This window comes from Mirounga leonina, unplaced genomic scaffold (assembly GCF_011800145.1).
Source record: "Mirounga leonina isolate KUSES-001 unplaced genomic scaffold, KU_Mleo_1.0 Mir_171, whole genome shotgun sequence".
NCBI lineage: Eukaryota > Metazoa > Chordata > Mammalia > Carnivora > Phocidae > Mirounga > Mirounga leonina.
The window spans coordinates 5,061,183-5,078,153 of NW_023270436.1; the positions used below are offsets into that span (position 1 = coordinate 5,061,183).

General features: G+C 48.4%; 1 protein-coding gene across 1 annotated transcript in view; it reads right to left on the reverse strand.

Annotated features, from left to right (window-relative positions):
* The window catches only part of BRI3BP (BRI3 binding protein), a 29,127-nt gene extending 14,953 nt beyond the window's left edge, over nucleotides 1–14,174 (reverse strand). The window contains exons 1-2 of the mRNA XM_035016822.1: nucleotides 13,940–14,174; nucleotides 445–547 (exon numbers count right to left, since the gene is read on the reverse strand). Coding sequence (XP_034872713.1) covers nucleotides 445–547; nucleotides 13,940–14,143 — 307 coding nt within the window. The 5' untranslated portion in view covers nucleotides 14,144–14,174. The remainder of the gene's footprint in view (nucleotides 1–444; nucleotides 548–13,939) is intronic.
* Between the last annotated feature and the right edge of the window lie 2,797 nt (nucleotides 14,175–16,971).

Below are 16,971 nucleotides of genomic sequence, written 5' to 3' on the forward strand. Positions count from 1 at the left end.
GCCTCCTGATTCCTGGGGCTGAGCAGCAACTCCCCTCACAGGCCAGTTCGGTAGTGTTCTGGGGGCCACACACCGCTTCTTCTGTCCTTCTGATAACTCTGTGAGTGCCCCAAGCTCTGTATGAAATCCCTTTCTGCCTAAATAACTGTCTAGTCTGATGGATCCCAACAACCCAGAGGCTTCACCTCTGGTCCGTGCGGCTTTGCCGGGGGCAGACGAGTCAGCACCACCCACCCGTACCTTACCCTAAACAGCATCTGTGAATCTCAGTTTGGATGGGCCATTTCTTTATGCAACTATTACAAGAAAAAATGTTCATTTGTGTCCCCCTGCCCCCCTCCAAGGGGTCCCCTGTGCCACCCACTGCAGATATTGCATCCACACCTTGAGAACCACTAGAATAAAAGAGCACCTTAAATGAATGCCCCCCCCCCATACACGTACCATCAAGTCCAAGAACATCCAAGAGCTCCATCCAAACTTTCCACAACGTTTCGACAAACATATCCACCCCCAGCACGAACCTCTCCGTCAGCCTGGTCAGGAACTGCAGAAAGAAGAGAATGGTCACTATGCTGACTTGGACAACGCTCCCTTCTCCTCGTCCAGCCAGGCCCGGTGGTGTACACGTCAACGGGAAACAGAGCCGGGTAGCCTGGGCGCTGTCATGAGCCCGGTCGGCCAGGAGCTGGGGGAAGTCTGGTCAAGCCTCCTCCTCCACAGGCCGAGCGGCACGCCTATGGGAGACGGGAGGTCCCCGCAAAGCGGCTTCACTCCACTTCTGATTTCTCCTAGAGCCCTGCTGCTCACGACAAGGTGAAGGTCTCTGCTTTTCTCTGCCTGATTTCTCATTTTTATTTTTATTTTTTTTTAAGATTTTATTTATTTATTTGAGAGAGAGAGAGAATGAGAGACAGAGAGCATGAGAGGGAGGAAGGTCAGAGGGAGAAGCAGACTCCCTGCTGAGCAGGGAGCCCGATGCGGGACTCGATCCCGGGACTCCGGGATCATGACCTGAGCCGAAGGCAGTCGCTTAACCAACTGAGCCACCCAGGCGCCCTGATTTCTCATTTTTAAACAGTGGGAGTTTCCACCCCCCCAACCCATTTCGCCTGGAGTGTGGGTGCTGCCTCGAGGGATGAGGACGAGGGTGATGGTGGTTCTCACATGTGAGCTGTATCCCATGTCCTGGGCACGTGGAAATGCTAGAAGCCCACGCCCCACCCGGCTGTAAGGACCCGGGCCGCCGGAGGGCTTCGTGAGGTCTCCGGGTGATTCCGGAGGAATACGAATAGGAGGTGCGGCCTCGTTCACCTATTTTTCTGGAGTAAGTAATACTCTGCACACATGGTATAAAACTCAAAGCTGCAAATGGGAACTCAGTGAAAAGTAAGCCTCCCACTTCACTCCCCATGATGCAAACCTCCGTCCGGAGGCACCTGCTGTTATCAGTCGCTTCTGTGGCCTCCCTTAGAGCCGCCCAGGGAGCGATGGCGGACAAATGTTCTTCCCACCAGCAGCAGCGAATGTGCACGGTTTTGCAGTTTTTCTCCCGTGCCACTCTGTCTTGGTGATTACTCAACCTCAGCCTGGACAGAGCTGCCTCATTCTCCATAAAGAGGTTTAAGCAATCCCTCCCCATGGGCACCTCGGTTGTACCCACCTGCACTATTACAGCAAACAGGAGTGCCGAGCGGAGCCCTGGACTAGTGCCCTTTGACTCACATGTGGGCAAGAAGTGCCTCGGAGTGAAGTGGCTACGGCATTTGGAATCAGACCTCGTGGGTGGATCGCTGCCCCAGGACAGGGGTAAAAGAGGCAGGGTTGAATCAGCAACTGGGAGAGAGAGGACTCAAATAACCTCCATGTCTGTTCTGTGTCTTGGCTGAGAGTGCGTGCGGCTGGGAGTCTAAGTGCCTGGGTTCAAATCTCAGATCTGCCTCTTACTGCTAGCTACGCAGCCGTGCGTGTGATACACAGATACACACGTACCATACACAGCAGAGCTCCAGCTCAGAGATACATGCCCTTGTACCACCCCATCTGGTTTTCCGAGCAGTAAGTGCGCTATTCATGTGAAGTGCCTTGAGCACCCGGTAAGTGATCACAATCCCTACTGACATCCCATATTCTCACAGAGCATTGACCCCAACATATCCTGCAAGGAATCATCCTTTTATCCTGAGGTCATTGCCCTAACGGGGTTTGTACACGCAAAGACCGTGTGGCCATCAGCTGATGGATGGACGAACAAAGCCTGGTCTATCCAGACAACGGGATATTATTTGGCCATAAAATGGAAGTACTGATGCATGCTTCCACGTCAGCAAACCTTGAAAACGTGACACTCGGGGAACGAAGCCAGACGCAAGAGGCCACATAGCAAATGATTCTGTTTGCATGAAATGTCCAAGAGAGGCAAAGCCATAGGGACGGAAAGTAGATGGGCGGTTGCCAGGGGCTGTGATAGCTAAAAGGTACACGATTTTCCTAGAAATGACGAAACATCCTACCACGGACTGTGGTGATGAGTGCACAACTCTGTGAACAGACTAACGAGGGTTGAACGGCACACTTTAGGGGGATGAATTGTATGGTACTTGACTTATACCTCCATAAAGCTATTTTAAAATGGAAGGGTAAAAAAAAAAAAAAAAAAGAAGAGCTGTGATTAAAAAAACCAAAACCCAAAAAATAGGGCACCTGGCTGGCTCAGTCAGTGGAACATGTGACTCTTGATCTCAGGGTCCTTAGTTCAAGCCCCACGTTGGGTGTAGAGTCTCCTTAAAAAAAAATAAAAACAAAAAACAAAAAAACACATACATACACAAACGAAAAGACTGTGTGGAGAACACCAGAAGGAAGCATACGTGCCACAAAAAAGAGAGGGCGGCTGCCCCTCTTGTCAGTGGAGGAGGTGGTGCGATGCATCTTCCCCCAGGGTAGAAGGCCCATTGGTAATGGTCTAATTAAAACTCCGTTTTTAGGGGCGCCTGGGTGGCTCAGTTGGTTGGGCGACTGCCTTCGGCTCAGGTCATGATCCTGGAGTCTCGGGATCGAGTCCCGCATCGGGCTCCCTGCTCGTCAGGGAGTCTGCTTCTCCCTCTGACCCTCCCCACCTCTCATGTGCTCTTCTCATTCTCTCTCTCAAATAAATAAATAAATAAATCTTTAAAAAAAAAAAACTCCGTTTTTAGGGGTGCCTGGGTGGCGCAGTTGGTTAAGCATCCAACTCTTGGTTTTGACTCACATCATGATCTCAGGGTTACGTGACTGAGCCCAGGGTTGAGCTCTGTGCTCAGAGGGGACTCAGCTTGGGATTCTCTCCTTCTCCCTCACCCTCTGTCCACTCCCCTCTCTTTCTAAAAAACAAAAACCAAAAAAAAGCTCCTTTTTAAAAAAAGAGCTTTACTGGCATATGATTTACACACCATTAAGTTCATGTCTTCAAAGTGTCCAGTTGGGTGGTCTTTGGAATAGTCACGAGGTTACAAAGTTATACAACCATCACCATAATCTAATTTTAGAACATGGTCATCGCCTCCAAAGAAACCCCGCATCCCTCCACCTCAATGTAGGCAACCACTAATCTGTCTCTACGGATTTGCCTTTCCTAGACTTTCCACACAAACGGAATCGTATGACACGTGACCTTTCATGTCTGGCTTTGTTCTCTCACAATGACATTTCCTATGTCATACCAGGAATCAGGAGTTCATTCCTTTTTATGGCCATATAGCATTCCACTTTGCAGATATGCCCTGTTCTGCTCATCCTGTTGCATAATGGATGTACGACCCGTACATGTTGGTCTGGAATTGGGTAGCAGGTTTTTTTTTTTTTTAAAGATTTTATTTATTTATTTGAGACAGAGAGAATGAGAGACAGAGAGCACGAGAGGGAAGAGGGTCAGAGGGAGAAGCAGACTCCCTGCCGAGCAGGGAGCCCGATGTGGGACTCGATCCCGGGACTCCAGGATCATGACCTGAGCCGAAGGCAGTCGCTTAACCAACTGAGCCACCCAGGCGCCCTGGGTAGCAGTTTTTATACTTTGTTCAAATGGAGGAAAAAAGAAGGGCCCTAGGCTTTTCTAGAAGAGGCTTTTGGGCCTTTGAGATGGCACCAGCTCCCCCAAAAAGGGTGTGAGGAAGCAGCTATTTTGGAAGGAAGAGGCACCAGTGCTCATGCCACTGAAACTCTCTGTGCCTCGGTTTTGTCAGCTGTCAAATGGGGCCAAGACAGGATTGGACACTGCAACCTGGAAAGGCCTCCGCACGGGGTGGGCACGCACCGGGGGCCCAGGCACCGGAGCTGCTAAGGATGCTTGTCACAGCACCTAATCACGCAGGTCTCCAGGTAGGTGACTGCAGACCCGCCATCCTGGGGAAATCCCCGTGCCCACGCAGGACGGGCATTGCTCAGAAGGAAGAACAGGCCCTTCCTGAAAACTGGCCCAGGGCAGGAGAGGCTGAAAGCAGAGAAGGGCCCACCCTTGGCCTTTTAACCACGCTTGGGCAAGCTCGCTCTCTGCCCTGTGGACACACTGTTGCTTTAGCTACTGCTCCCAAGATGTAGGACACCTTGGCCCATTTCACCGGGCAAAGACACGGGAGCCCTGAGGGGGATGAACTGTGTTCTCCCTAAACCCCTACCTTGAAGCCTGAATCCCCAGGACCCCAGAACGTGACCGGAGTTAACGATAGGGTCTTCAGAGAGGTAAGGAAGGTAAAACCAGGTCACTAGGGTGGGCCCTAACCCAATGGGACCCATGTCCTTATAAGAAGAAGAGATCAGGACACAGACACACAGAGAGGGAGGGCCACGTGACAACACGTGTGCACATCAAGGAGAGAGGCCTCGGCAGAAATGACCTGTCAACACTGTGGTCTCGGATTTCTAGTAAATTCCTACTGCTGGAGCTGCACTGTGTGGCCCTGTTCAGGCAGCCCCGAGCCACTCCTACAGGGGTTATACCGCAGCCCGGAGCCCAGAGCGCTGCACCTGCCCAGTGTGGACGTGGACTCACCTCAGGAAGAGGGCCCGGCTTGCCCACCACAGAAGCCACAGGGGACACAAGAAGCAGTGAGAGGGAAAGAGCCCTTCAAACTAAGGCCACTTGAATCAGGCCGAGAGTCTGTGCCCTTGATGTGTCTTCCACTCAAACCCACACGAGAAAAACCTCAGACCCATCAGAGCTGACGGGTGTCTTGCAGAATCCTTGACCGGGGCTCCTGCAAACTGCCCAGGTGGCCTCCACCAAGGAGAGGCCAAGAGATGTCCCAGCTCGAGGACAGCTAGATCCAGTGCGCTGTCCTGGATGCGATCCTCGGACACAAAAGGATGTGGGGTAAAAACCAAGGACATCGAAAGAAAGCATGGACTCTGAGCTACTAATAATCTATCAATACTGGTTCATTCACACAACAAATGTGCTATAAGAATGTAGGACGTTCCCAACAGGGGAATCTGGCTGCAAGGTATGAGGGGATTCTGTACCATCCTCTCAGTTTTTCTATAAATCTAAAACTGTTCTTAAAAAAATAAAGTTATACCTATTTTTAAAGATTTTTTTTAAAGTCATCCCTACGCCCACCATGGGACTCGAACTCACAACCCGAGATCAAGAATCGCATGGTCCACCGACTCAGCCAGCCTGGCACCCCTTAAAGGAAAGATATTTTTTTTAAAGGGTGCCTTAACAGACACATTGGTTAAATGCAAGGTAAACTTCGTTTGGATCCCATTGCAAAGGAAGCAATTTTGTCAGGACACCTTTCGAGTCCGTTGAAAAACTAGAAAATGGACTGGGGTTAGTCACTACAGAATATTGCCATGAGCCGCGTGTTTTGTGGTCATGTTTTTGTTGTTTGTTAAAGAAAGACTAAGGGGCACCTGGGTGTCTCAGTCGTTGGGTATCTGCTTTCGGCTCGGGTCATGATCCCAGGGTGCTGGGATCGAGCCCCGCATTGGGCTCCCTGCTCGGTGGTAAGCCTGCTTCTCCCCCTCCCACCCCATTGCTTGTGTTCCCTCTCTCGCTGTCTCTCTCTCTGTCAAATAAATAAATAAAAATCTTAAAAATAAATAAATAAGTAAAAAAGATACAGACTAAAGTATTCTCAGGTTAACTAATATGTCTTGGATTGGCTTTAAGATATTATTGCAGGTTAAATGTCGTTTTTGGCAAGGGGATAAACGTAACAGGAATGGCAGAAGGTTGATAAACAGAAGCCATGGGTGTTAGGTGTAGGGTTCATTACAAGATTCTTTCTCCCTTGGTGCAGGTTGTACAATGTTCGGGATGAAAAGTTAGAACAAGGGAGAATCAGGTGAACAGACTCGGGAGGCCCGCAGCTGTCCCCGAGGAAGGGACAAAATTACTCAAGCCAGGATTTCATTATCCCTCTTCTTGCGGCAGAGAAGCCTGGACACCCACCTCCGGGCGGCGTCCTGCATCCCAATCTCACCCCTGTCACCCTCTGGCTCATGCAAACTGACTCCAAGGAAAATCAGCAAATGTGTCTTGATGAGCAAGTCAGAGAAGGAATGACATTTCTGTTTTCAAGTTTGCCCGAGCATGTGAAGGACACACCACCTGCAAAGACTGCATGAACGAAAAATACCGGGACATACACAGAGATCACAAATGAGTCACAAAGGGGAAAGGCACCCTGATGTGCCTCCAGGGCAAACACACAGACCCCTTCGGTAGAATTCTTGCCAGATATGTACATGTGCCCTTATGCAACAGCGAAGGAACAGACAACACACACTGCAGGACATTTCAAGAAACGACTGGTCTGGGGGCACCTGGCTGGCTCAGTCAGTGGAACTGCGACTCTCGATCTCGGGGTTGTGAGTTCAAGCCCCAGGTTGGGGGTAGAGATAACTTAAAAATAAAATCTCAAAAAAAAAAGAAAAGAGTGGTCTGTCAAGACCACAGTGAGATACCATTTCGGCCTTACTCCGATGGCTATAACCAAAAGGACAATGACAAGTGTTGGCAAGAATGTAGAGAAATGGGGATCCTCATATGCTGCTGCTGGGAATCCAAAATGGTGCGTCTATACAATGGTTGCTTGAAATGTCAGTTACCATGTGACCCAGCAATTCCACTCCTACTTATACACCCCAAATGTTGAAAACATATGTTACATAAAAACTTGTACATGGGGCCACCTGGGTGGCTCAGTCGGTTCAGCATCTGCCTTTGGCTCGGATCGTGCTCCCAGGGTCCTGGGATCGAGTCCTGCATTGGGCCCCCTTCTTCTCCCTCTCCCTCTACCTACTGCTCCCCCTGCCTGTGCGCTCTCTCTCTCTCAAAAAAAAAAAAACAAAAACAAAACAAAACCAAAAAACTCGTATGTGAATGTTCACAGTAGCATTATTCATAGTAGCCAAAAAGCGGAAACAACCCAATATCCATCAACTGATGAATAAATAAAAAGTCATAAGAAGGGATGAGGTTCTGATGCAGGTCACACCATGGATGAATCTTGATGGCCAGTTACACTGTGTGATTCCCTTTGTATGAAACGTCCAGAATAGGCAAGTCTACAGAGCCAGAATGCAGATTAGGGGTTGTCTAGGGATGGGGGAAGGGGAATGACAGCTAATGGGTGCAGGGTTTCTTTCTGGGGTGAAGAGGATGTTCTGAAATCGATTGTGGTGACGGCCGTACAGCTCTCTGAATATACTCAAAACCGCTGAACTCTCCATGACCGAAGGGTATGGTACCTGAATTATAGCTCCCTAGAGCTGTTACCAAAACAAGGGGGAAGAAAAGGCAATTGGTCTGTGCTGTTCAAAAATGTCAATGTCAGGGGGCGCCTGGGTGGCTCAGATGGTTAAGCGTCTGCCTTCGGCTCAGGTCATGATCCCAGGGTCCTGGGATTGAGCCCCACATCTGGCTCCTGGCTCGGCGGGGAGTCTGCTTCTCCCTCTCCCTCAGCTTTTCCCACTGCTCATGCTCTCTCTCTATATATATCTCTGTGTCTCAAATGAATAAATAAAATCTTAAAAAAAAAAAATGTCAATGTCAGAAAAGCTCTCCACACCCACCCCTCCAAGAAACTGAGGGAACTTTGACAAAGTAAAGGACACTAAGGAGATGTGAAAACTAAATGCAGTAAGCAATGCCTGATTATGCATTAGATTTTCATGATTACGCATAAGCTGTAAAGGAAATGTAAATATAGACTGTATATGATGAGTTTTTATTGTACTAAATGTAAGGTTTTTTCTGGAGGCGTGGACAATAGTATTGTGGTTCTGTAGGGAGAAAGTGTCCTAACACCTGCAACTCACTTTCAAATGTTTCTGTGAAGAAAAAAACAAGCCTGTGCATGTGCACATGGGAGCATGTATGCATTTGTGTGCGTGTGCATGTGTGTGTGGTGTGTGCAAAGAAAAAGAGAAAAACAAGTTTGGGGAAAATGTGAACCATCAGTGGGCCAGGTGAGGAGTTTCTAGCTGTTCTAAGCTGTTCTTTCAACTGCTCTGTACTTCAAAATTTTTCAAAGTAACAAGTTAGAGGAAACATTTTGATTGTGGTGATGTTTTCACAGACCTACACATACATCAAAATGTATCAACTTGTCCACTTTTGGATACTTTCACCCCATTTTAAATAGGTAGTCTCTTGAAGTGTAATGTCAGTTACACCTCTGTAAAGCTGTTCCATGGGGTGGGAAAAAAAGACTGGAAAGTGTCAGAGTTATTTTGCTCAAAATACTTTCTTGCAAACAGCTAACAATGCAAGCCTCTTAAAAAACAAAAACAAAAGACCAAGAACTCAATAGAAAAATGGCAAAGAAAACAAAAGGCAGTTTCCAGAAAAAAAAACGCCAGTGGATTTTGAATAAGTGAAAAGACCACCTATCTCAAAGATAATAAAACCAAAAATTTAATGACACACTTCGTTGGAGAAGGTTGGAAGTCAGCCTTCACATGTCTGGGAGGAGTGGAAACGCATCATTCTTTGGAAAACAATCCAGCATTCTCTCTTGGTATTAAAAGTGTATATGGGGTGCCTGGTGGCTCAGTCGGTTAAGAGTCTGCCTTCAGCTCAGGTCATGATCTTGGAGTCCTAGGATCGAGTCCCGTGTCAGGCTCCCTGCTTAGTTGGAAATCTGCTTCTCCCTTTCCCCCTGCTCGTGCTCTCTTTCTCTCTCTCTCAAATAAATACATAAAATCGTTTTTTTTCTTAAGTGTATATGGAATTAGAACTGGGTGTAAAGACAAAACTAATTTATGTTGTCAAAGTCAGGAGAATGGTTGTCTTGGGTTGAGGGGTAGAGGGCCTGGGACAATCCATTTCCAGATCGCATGCTGGTGACATGGATGCGTTCAGGGTATAATGATTCACTATGCTTTATACTTCTCATGCAGAAAAGAACACCAAGTAGAATTCAATTTAAAAATTTATAAATGCACAGACCCTTTGACTCAGCAATCCCATTTCTAACAGTCTGCAGATGAACCTATGTGCACACACAACAATCTCCATATGGAGACCTTTATTGCAGCTAGGTTTGGAGGGGCAAAAGATGGGAAGCTAACAAAATATCGACTAGTAGGGGTGGGTTAAATTATGGTACATCCTGAATGATAGTTTGCTTTTTGCAGCCCTCCAAAAAGAAGGAATCAAAGCTTTATGTACCGGGGCGCCTGGATGGCTCAGTTGGTTAAGCGTCTGCCTTCGGCTCAGGTCATGATCCCAGGGTCCTGGGATCGAGCCCCACATCAGGCTCCTGGCTGAGCGAGGAGCCTGATTCTCCTCTCTCTGCCTCTCTCCCTGCTCATGCTCTCTCTGTCTCTGTATCTCTGTGTCTCAAATGAATAAATAAAATCTTTAAAAAAAAAAAAAAAGCTTTATGTACCAATAAGATCTGGTCTCCAAAACTCATTAATTAAAAAAGGGGGAGGGGGAGGGGGGAGAGTGCAACAGCATGCATAATGAAAAACAAACAGAAAACCCATGAAGAGGCAGGATCTATCTGTATGCTCAGAATATCTAGCTGCTCTGGGAAGGAGAATAGAGATGGGGTCAGAGGTAGCAAGCAGATTTCTTTTTCTTAACTTTTGAACTATTTGAAATGGCATTCCATGCAACTGTGGCCTTATTTAAAAAACAACAACAACAACAACAACAAAACTTTAAATGTTAAGCTTCTTAAAAACACACACACACACACAAAAACTAAAAAGCAAAGGGATAAGAAAAAAACACCAGCTCTCAGCTTAGCATTCAGACGTTCCCACCATGTGAGTCCAGCTATAATTTTTCCCTGTGCTCCCCAAGATCTACACCCCAATGCAGCCAACCTGTGAACCGTGCTCCAACCTGTCCCAGCCCTTTCCTTCCTGCCAACCCATCTTTCCCAGACCCAACTCATGCCCCTTCCTCCACCCCCTGCCCAATGCCTCCAGGCAGGGCACTCCACCCCTTTCTCCTGGCTCCCCAAAAGGCCTTTATTGCATCACTATTGAGCCTGTTTTGTTAAGCCCTAGGTCCTGCCTGACATGGCTGTCTCCCTCTGTTCCTTGCTCAGTCTGTCACAGCCCTACAACTGGCCCTCCCTGGCCCTCATACACCAAACCCATTCCCACCGCAGGGCCTTTGCTCCCGTTGTTCCCTTTGCCTGGCATGCTCGGTCCCTCCACCTCCTTTCTCATTCAGCTCACTCTATTCCACGTATTTCCAATTCTGCAGAGGTTACAAGTGTAGGCATGCCCAGCCCTCTCCCTCTGATTAGCTAGACTGGGGACAAGAGATCCAACCTTTCCATGCCTTGCTGTCCTCATCTGTAAAACAGGGAAGGTCATCACAGAGCCTCTCTCTTATAACAGTGCAGACACATACTAAACTTAAACAAAGATTCTTCTTCATTATGATTACATCATCTTCTCTTATTTCTGTTACGGCATTTATTACTCGGAAATAATCTTGTTTTATGTATCTGACTTATCTATCGCCTGTCCCATGAAAGGTCCACAGGAGGGGCCATTTTGTCTGGCTTGTGCTCATATAATAGGTGCTTAAGAAATTTTTAAAAATTGTTGTAAAATACACACAGCATAAAATTAGCCATTTTAAAGTGCACAGTTCAGGGGCATTTAGTACACTCACACTGTTGTGCGATCTCTACCTAGTTCCAAAACATTTTCATTGCCCCAAAAAGAAACCCCCTCTCCAATTAAGCAGTCACTCCCTATTCCCCCCTCCCCTTAGCAACCATTTTACCTACTTTCAGGCTCTACGGATTTGCTTGCTCTGGATATTTCATACAAATGGAATCATACAACTTGTGGCCCTTGGTGTCTGGCTCCTTTCATTTGTTTTTCAAGTTTCATCCAAGTGCTTTATTCCTTTTTATGGCTGGATAATATTCCCTGCTTGCACAGGCCGCAGCTTATCCATTATTAGCTGATAAACATTTGGGTTGTTTCCACTTTTTGGCTCATATGCAAAGCACTATGAACACTCATGTACAAGTTGCTTAATAGTTTTTAAAAAATAAATGAGTTGATCACTCTCCTACCAGATGAACCTGTTTCTTATATAATAAATATCTTCTACCATTTACTAAATGCTTATTCAGTACCTAGTATTGTACAGTGTGGCTAATTGCATTCAACCTCTAGTTCATCTCCCCTGTGCAAATGAGACAGAGAGGTCAAACAACTGGCCCACGATCACAGAGCTAGGGATTCCGACCCATGTCTGCTGGACAGCAAGGCCCATGCTCCAAACCAGAACATCACGGGTTTATTCTAGTCGTGGCCTAGATTAGAATATGGGGTGTGTCTTTAAATACCCTCAAACTTCAAACCCACCAAGCCGGTCTGGCTCCAATTAGTAACCCCAGGCATGCTGAAAACTACAGTTGCCAGCAGACCCAGTTTTTGTTTAATTAAGAGTAACAAAACAGCCTCCCCCAAGCCTGGCCAGTCTGGGCTACATGCAGCAGGAAATGTCAGGTCAGCCTCATTCTAGATGCTGCATTGATGGGGGGAACCAGAAAGGGTCATGAGGCAAGAAGACCTGGGAAGGTACCAGTGCGGACTCCAGGCGCACTCTGCCTGGGTTCAATTCCCGGCTCTGGCACTCAGTTTGACTGAGGCCACTCTGTGCCTCAGTTTCCCTACCTATAACATGAACACATTAACAGTACCTACTCATAGGGTTGTTCTAAGAATTGAGTTACTTTAGCTACAAAAGCACTCAGCACATTTCAAGCAAATAACAGTTGTATTATCCCTATTGAAGGCACAAACCCTGGTTTACCCCAGGAAGAATTCTGACCTTGAGATTCCCAGGTTCTTTGCCAGAATAGAGCTGTCTTGTTGTATCAATAGCCCAGAGCTTAGGCCCTTAAGTATCATTCTGTATTTCATGCCCATAGAACTTAGATTCTCACCTAGGACCATCTGCCGAAACATGAGTTGCCGTGCTTACACCTGCACAAATCAGACTTTCAAAATTTTTGCTCCAAAACAAAAGATTTTTGCCTTCAAATCATTCAAGAACAATGGCACCTTGCTCACACCATTGATGCCCAGGCAGACAGGATGAGAATCTTTTTGCACTCAGGTGTTGGGTCATGCCACTTACAAAGTGATCTTCTCCCCGCAGAACCCACCACCTCCACAAGTGTCTGCACACCCATAGGAGAGGACAGTCAGAAGTCACCTTTTTCCTACTAAATTAATCTTTTCATTTCACCCAATAAGAATATCCAGCCAATCTGATTTGGGTTTTAATTTTTTCCCCCCTCCATCTCAAGCACCAGAAAACTTTTTTTTCACCCTGAAAGTCCTTCCAACAGGGCTAAAAGCAATATGGATTTGCACCTTGGCCAGGATGTAGCTGATACTGATTCAGCCATTACTCTGGGCCAGGAAGGTACCAACGATTCCTAATTACCACCTCATAATGAAGGGGATATTATGATTAACCCCTTTTAAAGGATAAAGAAACTGAGGCTCAAAGAAATGAAGCCACTGGTGCAAAGCCAGCCGGCTTGTAAGTGGTAGGGCCAGAACTTGAGTTCCCAAACCCCAGGGCTAGCTTAGCGCAAAGATTTTAACAGGAGGAACAGCAAGGGCTGCGCTCAGGGAACCACATTACCGCAGGCAACTGTCCCTCATTCACTTCCCCTTTCTCAGCGGACTTGGCCCCAAACGAAGCCCGTCCCACCAGGCTCCAGAGGGCAGACAGGGTGTGGGGAGAAGTTCCCGCGCTCCTCCTGGGCGCTCAACCTACAGGGGTCTGCAGGTTGATAAAAGCTCCAAAATAAAAACACTCCAGATCAAAGGGCGGCACACAGTAGGAACTCAGGAGAGCTTCTGGGCCAGGTTGCCAAAGCAACAGAGCAGACTGCACTACTCCCCTTTCTTTTCTTGTCAAGTTAAAAAAAAAAAAGAAAAAGGCCTAACTAGCCTCAAAGCAGGAGGAGGAGGGCCTAAGGTGCTCAGGGGAAGTGGGTCGGTGGGAGGCTAGCAGAAATGCGGGGTTGCTGGGGAGCGGGCTGGGCGCCCCCTGGGCAGCCCGCGCGGCGCCTGGCTCATAGTAGGTGCTCCTCCAAACGCGCTGAATGAATGAATGAGAGGCGCGGCGGGCGTCAGCGCAGCCCAGGGGCCGCCCCGCCCGCGCCGCGCTAGCGGGCAAGGTCCAAGGAGAAGCGCCGGGCGCGGAGCAGAGCGCGCCCGAGGCCCCGCGCCCCCGCCGTGCGCGGGCAGCGGCCGCGGGGCCCGACCACGGCCTGGCGCGGGGGCGGGGGCCCGCAGGCGGCAGGCCCCGGGGCGCAGGCCGGCCTCCCCCCTCCCCCCTCCCCCCCCCCCCCCACCCCCGCCTGCCGCGCACGGCCCAGGCCGGCCCCCGGCGCCAGGTGCGCGGAGGCCGGGGCAAGGTGACCGCAGGCTCGAGCCCGGCGCCCACCTTCTGAGCGGCGCGCACGTTGTCCTCGCCGAACAGGCTGCTGACGCTCTGCGAGAAGGTGTGGACCGTGCGGCGGTAGCTGTTCTTCTCGGTGCCGCCGCGGCCCCGCGCCCCCTGCGCGCCCGGGGCCAGCAGCCCGAGGAGCAGCAGAAGCAGCAGGAGCCCGGCCCGGGCCCGGGGCCCGCCCGAGGCGCGCGCGCCCATCCTGGGGCCGGCGGGATGCGGGGTCGCGAGCGGGGCTGAGGGCCGCCCCGGGGACGCCGCGGCTCCGGCGGGGACCGCGTTGGCGCGCTCGGGGGGCTGCGCGCCGCGCCTCTGTCGGCCGCCGCCGCCGCCGCCGCCGTCGCAGCGCCACCTGCCCCGCCCCGCGCGCAAAGCCGCGGCGGCCCTGCCCACGCCTCGCCCCGCCCCCGGACGCGGGGTCCCGGCCAGCGACCCCCGCAACGTCCCCGGCAGCGTCCCTGCGAGGGGCCGCGGAGGCCGGAGGCTGCTTTGTCTCCCCGCCCCACTGAGTGTGTGTGTGTGGGGGGGGGGTTAACCTTTAAAAAATATATACTAATTTTTATTTTTGACTTTTCGGTAAAAAGCAGCCCGTGCCCCTAAAACTTGCAACGGCCTCAGCAAGGATAATGACCTTAACTGATTGGAGAACCAGATACAAACGTGTCACGGAGTTTATAACGGTCCCCAATCCTTGGCCACCGTTGGCGATGGCAAGGGCCCCAGCCCATCCATTCATCCATTCTGAAATTTGGAAATGAAGGGGAAGCAGCGAGCATCCCTCCTGCCCTTCCTGAACGAACTGTAATTCAGCATCACAGAACAGGTGAGGAGGGAAAGTTTTCTGAAGATGAGGTCCAGCTGGTTAAAAAAGGAGGGCGCGAGAGAGTTAGAGAATCATGTTGCACCCCGTTCGTGAAATGATAGATGCAGGAGCCGGGCAGCAAGAGACTGAAACCAAGACGGTGACTTGAAATGGAGAGGCCACGCTGTCCTGACCGGGCGCGCCCTACCCTACTAGCAGGAAGTACCTGAGCCACTTACGATGGATTCTTGCCAAAACACTTTGAACCCTCACCCGATCTAACCTCTACATCTAACCCGACTGTTTACAGGAAATAGGGGGGATGGAGGAGTAAATGAGGAGAAGCCTCCAGTCAAATCCAGAACGTGGAGCCTTCTACAGGGCAGACGACCCAGTTTCTTCAATAAGTAAATGGTATAAAAAGTGAAGGAGGATGATTGATTTTAAAGGACTGAAGAGCCATCATTAACCAAATGCAACACAAGGGCCTAAAGCAAACCGTGACCAACCAGACATTTTTTCTGAGAGGGCCAGGGAAATAAAACTTAACCTTTGCCAATCCAAAGAGTGAAAAATTGTATCTTACTTTTGAACTTACACTTTCTCTGGATTCCTGGTGAAGTTTTCATATATTTATTGACCACATATTTTAAGGGTTTTTTTTTTTAAGATTTTATTTATTTGACAGGGAGCACTAGAGGGAGCGTGAGAGGGGGAAGCAGGCTCCCCGCTGAGCAGGGAGCCCAATGTCGGACTTGATCCCAGGACTCAGGGACCATGACCTGAGCTGAAGGCAGATGCTTAACCGACTGAGCCACCCAGGCTCCCCGTAAGTTCTTATTTTTTAAGAAAACTTTTTTTTTACTGAAGTATAGCGTACAAACAGAAAAATACCCAAATCATAAGGTGCCTTTTTATGAGTTTAAACAAACAACACATGAGGTAGCCAGCACCCAGGCCCACTTACCAGCCCCTGGGGAAAACTCCCTTTATCCTCTCCCACTCACTATTTCCCCTCCAAAATTTAGGGAATTCATTTTGCCTGTTTTTGAACATGATGTACATGAGATCACACAGTATGCTCTTTTGTGATTGGTTTCTTTTTTCAACATATTTATGAGAGGTCTTTCTCATTATATTTTCTGGAGATAATCCTTTGGTATATAATATTTTAGGAGAAAATATAGGAGAATGTACTATTACCTACTTAATTTTAAAATGGGCACACTTTTTATTTATTTAAATAAAGATATTCAAGGGGAAAACTGCAGACCACTATCATCCTAAGCTATAAAAGCTACGGAACCAGAGGTTTGATATGCTAATTATGTTTTCCCCCACAAAATCCATTTAATATATATCTTTATAAACATGTTCATACATTCACTACCTAAATCCTCTCATGCACCACCTGTGTGTGTGTGTATGGAGATTTGTTTTTGCTTTTGTTTTTTGGGGGCAGGAGGGAAGATAATGCAATCACATTCTTCATTCCTTCCTATATTCAATAACTACTTATCTACTCTGCAGCCAGGTCTCGTTCTAGGTTCTAAAATTCTAAAATCCTAATGCCTTCACCTTTTTCTTTCTTTCTTTTTTTTTTTTTGGTAATATATTTTAAATGTCTGCCCTTAACAAATTAATGCTTTTTTTTTTAAGATTTTATTTATTTATTTATTTGAGAGAGAGAGAATGAGAGACAGAGAGCATGAGAGGGAGGAGGGTCAGAGGGAGAAGCAGACTCCCTGCCGAGCAGGGAGCCCGATGCGGGACTCGATCCTGGGACTCCAGGATCATGACCTGAGCCGAAGGCAGTCGCTTAACCAACTGAGCCACCCAGGCGCCCCAAATTAATGCTTTTAACAGAAAAAAAATGCTGCCAATAGAACTGTTCCATATGCAAGATAATTACAGGATCCAGAAAATACATTGTTTCCAAGTGCGCTACAGACAATGTGATATGGTAATGAGAGTTTAAAGCCCGGGCCTAATAGATGCTTTCTTCTCTTAGTGCTTCTGTCCCTGTAATGGAAACATTTGTGCCTTTTTACTACACAACTAATTATGTCTCTTATAGGAATATCAAAAAGTGCAAATGAACAAAAAACAAGAGGGAAGAAGTTTGCAATGGGGGCGGGGTTATATTTCAAAAGGTGACAAAACAGTCCCACTCCCAAGTAACTAAATTAGTATTAGCAGATGACCCAGATTTAGAGACTCAGCCACA